This window comes from Schistocerca cancellata, chromosome 8 (assembly GCF_023864275.1).
Source record: "Schistocerca cancellata isolate TAMUIC-IGC-003103 chromosome 8, iqSchCanc2.1, whole genome shotgun sequence".
NCBI lineage: Eukaryota > Metazoa > Arthropoda > Insecta > Orthoptera > Acrididae > Schistocerca > Schistocerca cancellata.
The window spans coordinates 600,351,679-600,360,058 of NC_064633.1; the positions used below are offsets into that span (position 1 = coordinate 600,351,679).

The following is an 8,380-nucleotide window of genomic DNA, read 5'->3' on the forward strand; positions in this document are numbered from 1 at the left end:
CAATCAGTATTTCACTGCCAACAGGCTCTTACAGCCTTTGAACTAATCATAATACCTTGAACTCTTTCCTCAGCTGATTGCACAAAGCACCTTGCAACATCCAGCCAAATCAGTAAATGCGATAGCAGTCGATTCCGTACGTTCTGTCCTGCACTGGAGACATTTCTCAGTTCTTACTAACAAACTGCAGGCTAAAACACGGTAATCGCCACGTTTTCTTACTTACTTCTGCCTTAAAATTACAAGCCGACCCGAAAACCAGTAAAGGTTATCATCATTTTTATAGGTAATATGAAATCATTTTTACTCCTTAATACTTAAATATTCATTTGACGATAAATGCATTATCTCTTCTTTCCATCCGAGCAATGACACTTTCCCAGACATTTGTGGCTGTATTTGAGATTAAGTTACTATCATCCCTTGAATGCATCACTTTCTTCCAAACACGCTTCAAAATAGCTCCGGCCAAACTTTACCAAGATACGTAAATAAATAAATAAGTAAATAAATAAAATAATGTCTGGTTGCGTCTCCGTCTGGTCGTTAGCTCATCCTCCAGTCTGAATTAAATGAACACCGGTAAGAATCAGAAATACTTTTTGTCACACAAAAATAAGGACACTTCTACAAAAACCTCTAAGACGTGGAAACGCCATAAACCGTCATTCAACTTAGGGGACAGTAAGAAATAAGGATTCCAATGTTGTTCGTAAAGAAATGGAAGAACGGTTATTGTTTGAAAAGAAGCAGCTAGTCTTTAATGAAGCCACGAAGCGTTCGTTACATCTCTTTCTGAATCTACAATCTTAATTAAATCCTAGAAACGTTTAGCGAACTTTCATTGTAACGTTTCTACTTTTAGTTTTCACAATCAGTCTGCTTTAGCATGTCACCCACTTGTAGTATAAAACGTAATTCAGTATAAATAAGTCACAAGGCTGTCCACGTCAACACGTCTCCAGTGAGAAATAACGAGATCTGAACTCGCATTCATATTTCGCAGAAACAAATGACGTCGAATATTCCATAGCAAAAATGGAGCCCGCGGCTAGATTTGTTAGTTTCATCACTTCACTACTTACAAACTTCGGCAGCATAGACGGTGACGTGAAAATCCTGAATCGGCGCGGAATTTGCGGTCCTCGGAGAGTTCAGTTAAAGTCGTCGGACTTGTATTTTACGGGGAGACTAAGAAGAGTATATTACCGAGGATATGTGAAAAACAGGTGATCGTAAGCACAACCTGGTGATTCGCGGATAACAGCTATAGCATCAGCGCAATCACGAGTTGCAAGAGCAAATTGGTAGCAGCCAGCGGAATGGATTTTACAGCGCATTTGGCCTCTAGTGGAGTAAGCCTGAAGAAAATAGAATTACTAAATATTAACGACCACGTTTCACCTGTATGCTAATTGTCGTATGTTCTGTTCAATTTGTCTTTGGATGATGTATTCAAAAACTGGAAGAACCACGCGTATTAAGGTAAGTTTATGTTGGATAGTGTTTCACTAGAACAAGCAACACATTTTAAATACCACTAACGCGACGACACAAACAAGTACAGTGAGGGTACTGAAAACAAAGCAGCTAATTTTTGACGAACGTTCGGAACAATTAGAAGAACTCTGCGACGGCACTGTACGCAAGATACAAAAATGAAATTTTATAGCCCTTACATATCGCAGCGAAACTTGGGTAAGTACAGTCAAGAGCAAAACTAAAATTTATGGAACTGTCGTAAAATCTCCTCCAGATATTCATCGATATACGAGATTAAAATTCTATAAGAAACGACACAGACCTAGAATCGCGGAATATGTTAGTCGTTGACAAAATTGAGGATTACTAAAACGTTGGCTGCAGCACATTTTATAAACAGATGATGATCGATTGCGAAGCTAGTTCTTGCCGTGAGAGCTAACGTGGGGCGACGAAAGGACCGATTGAGTGATCTGTAGAAATAGTCACAGGACGCTTGGGTGTGCTAGGTGTGGTGATGGTATGGGCGACGATGACGACGACGACGACGGCAGCCCTTGTGTGTTAAGTGCTCAAAATGACAGCGAGCACCGCACCTTGGACAGGAATCCTTAACGCCACTGCTTTCAGCTGCACGCCACTATCACCGTCTGCGAGTACGCGGCAGCAGGCAGCAGGCAGCGCAGGCTCGGGCCCCGGCCCAGAACAAGTGGCGCCGACTTACCGCAGAGCGAGAGTGGGCGGCGGAGGCGGCGCTGCCGGCTGAGCTGGCGGGCGGGCGGGCGGCCACTGTCGGCCTCGGACCCCCTGGGCCCGCCGCCCCCGCTCAGCTGTGAGCGGCCAAGGAGGGACCGCCCAGTGTCTCCTCGGATGTCTACTTCACCACACACACTCGCATCACTCGGTCAAGCCTCGAAGGCGCAGGCACTGTTGATACCAGCTACGTTATACGAGGTGTGTTCACAAAATTCCGGAAAATTCGTAATTTCGCGTCAATGGTACGTTGGAGCGAAATGCGGTTGCGTCCTTGCACACGCCTGTGTTTAAGCTGTAACTGCCAGTAATTTCACTGTTGTATGTCTGTTAGTTATTGTTTAGAGCTGTATTGAGAAGAACATTGTGTCGCACAGTTTGCGAATTTCGAGATGGCACGATTAGACGAGCAACGCGTCAGCGCGAAACTCAAGAAAACCGTTAGAGAGACACACCAAATAATGCAGGACGCCTAGATGAGTGCTTAAGCCGTACTCGGTGTTAGAAATGGTTCACATAGTTCAAAAATGGCAGCACGGAAATTAAAGATGACCCTCGTTCAGGACGCCCTTCGACGTGTACCGACGACGCTCATGTCAGGTTGGGGTCGTTTTGGGGGAGAGACAAGACAGCAAGGTTATCGGTCTCATCGGATTAGGACAGGAAGTCGGCCGTGCCCTTTCGATGGAACCGTCCCGGCATTTGCCGGGAGCTATTTAGGGAAATCAGGGAAAACTTAAATCAAGATGGCCGGACACGGGAGCTCGTGTCAGGAACGTCAACGAAATTATGCGTGCCAATCGAAGACTGACTGTCCGAGAAATTGGAAAGAATGTAATGTTTAAATTGCATCGTGCCATAAAATTCTTACACAGCATATCGGAATGCATCGTGTTGGTCCCAAATGCGTCCCACGGCTCACGAGTCAAGACCAGAAAGATCTTCGCCTCGCAATCTGCAAAGAGCTGTTGTATCGCGCAAGTGACAACGAGATGTTCCTTAAGACAATCATAACTGGTGATGAGACGTGGGTCTACGGCTATGATGCTGAGACCAAGGTTCAATCTTAACAATAGGCCAGGAAAGGTTCTCCGAGACCAAAACAAGTTCGTCAGCTCTGATCAAAGGTCAAATCCATGATGATAGTTTTGTTTGTCTCTGAAGGATTAGTTTATCATTAATTTGTGCCACAGGGACAAACTGTTAATCGACGGTACTATCAGGGGATGTTGCGACGCCTGAGAGAAAATGTGAGAAGGAAACAGCCTGAAATGTGGCAAGACAATTCACGGTTCTTGCACCCGCAGATTCGTGCCTGTTGGTGCGTGACCATAGCACAAAAAACAAAATCACTGCGCTGCCAGAACCTCCGTACTCTCAAGACCTGGCCCCTGCGAACACTTTGTTTTATTTCCAAAGCTGAAAACTCCGTTAATAGGACGAAGATTTGCAAAGATATAAAAGATATACGAGATAAAATAATATTCGCAGACGGAGCTTCGCGCGATTCAACAAAAGGCGTACAGAGACTGCATGAGGAGGTGGAAACGGCGTTGGGAGCGTCGTATCAGTTGTGGAGGGGACTATTTCGAAGGAGACTATGCACAATAAGTAAAAGATACGGGCAGAAAAACTGTTTGGACAAAGTTCCGGAATGTTTTGAACAGACCTGGTGTATTGTCGCACGTATCGGTTCAAATTGGTTCCTGCATAATGGACTGAAGAATTCACAAAGAGCAGAACACAGTATGTCGCGCTAACACAGAGAAGCCTTCGAGCACAAAATCACTTTCGGAGGTGCCGCAAGTCACGACGATTGCTGTTCACAGTAGATACAGGCTAACGCATCGATGTGTACGGAAAATCAAATGGTGTGCAGACAATGTTGAGTACAATTGAGAACTTCTGAACCATTCATCACCCAAACTATGGAGCTGCTTCGCTTACATGAGGTACATTGATTGCAAAATGCGTGAAAGGTTTGAGTACTGCAACGTGCGAACGGGAGCCGTACCTTCGACAACACCGCACTCCCAGCAGGCCGCTCCACGTTCTGTGAAGCGGCGTCGACGTGCGACACCTTGCCGCTTACTCGTGGTTTCGGTCACCTTCCGTCGACGCTCACGACTCACGAGAGTAGCACGCGAACACCTCACCAGCTTCGACGTTTACGAGTTGCTCGTTCCCGTCCGTCGGCTCATAACAATGCGCCCTTTGTCAGTAGATTTCCCCTTGGTCCGTATCGTCGCTAGAGCAATTATCCATTCGTCTCAGCTCTGCTTATACAGTTTCCTTACCACTCTTGAAGCAGGTCGGCACTATGAATTTTGACTGGTACGTCAGGTCATTTTGAAAAGCCAGAAGTGAATCTTGGAAACCCTGACAATGGCGCCTGTAGCGTCTCAGTCAAACAATATCTAAAATACGATGCTTTACGAGAGAAGTAAATAACGTCTCTGGTCAGCCTTGCAACACCAGTGACACAGCTCAAATAATTAAAACGACTGCCATCGCATATACTTCCATCTCGTAGAGGAAGGGGAAAAATAATATCCTTGTCTATTTGGGACATTACACTGACTTGAAGCGAATATTAGCTACGCACAAAAAAATTCGGTGAGTAAAAATCGTATTTTATGGAGGTGGCGTCGTTCAGCTTTAATGAATGTTAAGAACTATATTATGCAATACACAGCTCTAACAGCATTTACTAGAGATGATCGATTTCAGTCTACGATAATACCGTCTTCGGGTCCAAAAACCATCTCAGCATGCATCTGCGTAAGTGAAATAACACTGCTAGCCAAGCCCGACAGTGCTTAACTTCGGTGATCTAACGGGAACCAGTGCTACCACTGCGGTTGGTTGGCTTGGGGAAGGAGACCAGACTACGTGGTCATCAGTCTCATCGGATTAGGGAAGGATTGGGAAGGAAGTCGGCCGTGCCCTTTCAGAGGAACCATCCCGGCATTTGCCTGGAGCGATTTAGGGAAATCACGGAAAACCTAAATCAGGATGGCCGGACGCGGGATTGAACCGTCGTCCTCCCGATTGCGAGTCCAGTGTCTAACCACTGCGCCACCCCGCTCGGTCCTACCACTGCGGCAAGGCCATTCGCAATAGCATTGAAATAACAGACCGAAATCGAGCGTCTCTAACAAAAAATACTCTTACAGCTGTATATTGGATAATGCAGTTCTTAACATTAAAACCTGGCCGGTGTGGCCGAGCGGTTCTAGGCGCTTCAGTCTGGAACCTTGCGACTGCTACGGTCGCAGATTCGAATCCTGCCTCGAGCATGGATATGTGTGATCTTCTTAGGTTAGTTAGGTTTAAGTAGTTCTAAGTTCTAGGGGGCTGATGACCTCAGATGTTACGTCCCATAGTGCTCAGAGGCATTTGAAGCATTTTTTAACGTTAAAAAATCATATTCTCGTGCGCATCATAAAATCACTGACATTATTTCTTTATCCTCCACATTACTGCTAGTGCGTAAGCGTATGTTAAAATTTATTATTTTTTATTGGTTTAAATGACGAATCATGGCAGATGCATAACGAAAGCAGTTCATTCTCGTATATGATTAATGATATGTCACCTAAAATAGTACAGGAAATATTGTATGATTATGCATGGCGAAATCAGCCCTAGAAATATTAGTATGGAAAATAAATATTTATATAGTTTTAACACATACCTTACCTGAAGCTAATAAGTTATTTTTATGCTACCTCATTCATATGCTGTCTCTTTCCAAATAATTCGTAAGTATTACCAGCAGACTTTCCCCAACTTTTATTTCTGTGACTGTATGGATTTAATCTGCCTTTTTTCATTTTGTCGATTATATAACATGTGCCCAATTCATTACATATTCAAGTAATATGTACCTAAAAGAAAGAGTTAGCAATTTGAGAAATGGCGAACACGACAGGACTCGAACCTACAGTCTTCGCTGCCAAATACGTACCAAAAAAAAAGCCTAATAACTGAGACGGAACAGACGACAGACTTCCACAAAATGTAAATCCACGACAGTGTAAGGTTTGGAAATCTACATAGGAGCTCTAGTACTTGTGAGACAAACATCATTCACATCTCAAGGTGGCCGGAGCAGCCCTCGGGGTGACGGCTGCTTCAGTGTCGGCCGGTGTCCCCGCATGCTCCGGAGGTTCGGACGCAGCGCCTGTCGGGTACGGGTATGGGAATCTGCGCAGGGTCCCCCCGGGCGATTCGGATCTGGTGGCCGGTCGGCTCGTCGAGTGCCGTTATTTACGGCAGGCCGTGGCGCGGTGTCTCGTTAAGGTCGCCGCGAGACAATGTTATCCGGGAGGCCCATCTCGCCGTCACAAGACGGATGCCCGCATTCCCCAGCTGATACGGCGGGACGCGGCATCGTTAATTGATCAGCAGGGCGGGTCGTTTCTCAGGCGGAGCGGCGACACGGCCTGGGAAGCGGCCGCCGCTGAAACAAAGGGCCGGGGCCGGGTCCGGCAGGTAGGCGACGCGACACCGAGGGGACCGGGACCGGCGGAAATGTGTGGCGCGCCGTCCCGACGCTACCTGCCACGTGTCTTCGCACGGGCCGCCGCTCCTCTGCTGCCCGACAACTACAAAAACAGTCCGGTCGTTCTTATTACGAGAACACTCGAACCCGCAAGCTACTGTACCTCATATTCTGGAGGGCAATTGTATCAATATTAGAGGCTGTCATATTTCAATCACGTATTAAACGACGGTATATGTCTACCCATACTCCCCCACAAATCGTGGACATCGCCAAGATGGGCTGGTTATGTGGCTCAACCATATAAGGGTTTCCCAGAAAGTAATGCACCGCATTTTTTTTTCTCAGCCGAAAACAATGCTACGAATGCGAAACGTTACGTATGTATTATTTGAAGTCTTCCCGAGTGAGAGCACCAGGTTTCCGTCACTTCCGACAGCGTAGCTGCAGTACAGTTTTTAAATGGCGTCATTAAGAGATGTGCGTTACAAGCAAGGTGTTGTCATTGAATTTCTCACTGCAGCGAGAGAAACTGTGGGGAATATTCACAAACGCTTGTGCAAAGTCTATGGAGCATCTGCTGTCGACAGAAGTACTGTTAGTCGCTTGACACGGAGGGTGAGGTAATCAAAAGGCGGTTCGGAAGAGCTCCACGATTTCCTGCGGTCGGGCAATCCATCCACGGCTGTCACACTTGACATGTTGCAGAGAGATGATGATGTCATTCGCGAGAACAGACCCATTACCACTCGGCCCCGCATCTGTCAATCAGCAAAGGAAGTTTACACAGTGAAGCACTGGCTCCAACACCAGGACAAGAATTGGTATCGACAGGGCATATACGCCCTTGCTGGAAGGAGGCCATAGAACGGGATGGAGATTACGTGGAAGAATGGGGCGTAGACAAAACACCATTATTTCGTGTGTGTAATTCTCATTATGTTCAATAAAGAACTGTTGAAGAAAAACATGCAGTGCATTACCTTGTGGGCTCCCCTTGTACATATAGCTGTGCCGCATGTGCACCCACAGCGGAGGCGTATCTGTGGAAAAGTCTGACTAACACGTGGTTTCTGAAGAGGCAAGGGGAAACACTGTACATGACGGACTGGTATGGTTTTGTAGAATTAACCAACATGGCCTGGCAGTGCGAATGGCTGAAAAGACGGGGAAGCTACAGCCATTATTAATCTCGGACACATATAGGATGGGACGCATTCTGGGGCATCAAGCGTTGTCTCTTTGGTAATATACCACTACAATGAATCTGTATGCGCCTTAGTTTCTCTTATCTCTTACTACGATTCCTACGCGAAATGTAGTCTGGCGGCAGTAGAATTGCCACTCGTAAGTCCTTGAACGTGCGTTCTCTAAATTTCCGCAAAACTACACCACCTTTCTTCCAAAGGTCCTCATTTAAGTTTCCCGCCGGCCGGGGTGGCCGAGCGGTTCTAGGCGCTACAGACTGTAACCGCGCGACCACTGCGGTCGCAGGTTCGAATCCTGCCTCGGGCATGGATGTGTGTGATGTCCTTGGGCTAGTTAAGTTTAAGTAGTTCTAAGTTCTAGGGGACTGATTACCTCAGAAGTTAAGACCCATTGTGCTCAGAGCCATTTGAACCATTTAAGTTTCCCGAG

General features: G+C 46.4%; 1 protein-coding gene across 1 annotated transcript in view; it reads right to left on the reverse strand.

Annotated features, from left to right (window-relative positions):
* LOC126095705 (neurobeachin-like) overlaps positions 1-2,380 on the reverse strand; it is a 294,661-nt gene extending 292,281 nt beyond the window's left edge. The window contains exons 1-2 of the mRNA XM_049910456.1: positions 2,371-2,380; positions 2,207-2,289 (exon numbers count right to left, since the gene is read on the reverse strand). Of these exons, the coding sequence (XP_049766413.1) occupies positions 2,207-2,289; positions 2,371-2,380 (93 nt within the window). The remainder of the gene's footprint in view (positions 1-2,206; positions 2,290-2,370) is intronic.
* Positions 2,381-8,380: the final 6,000 nt, after the last annotated feature.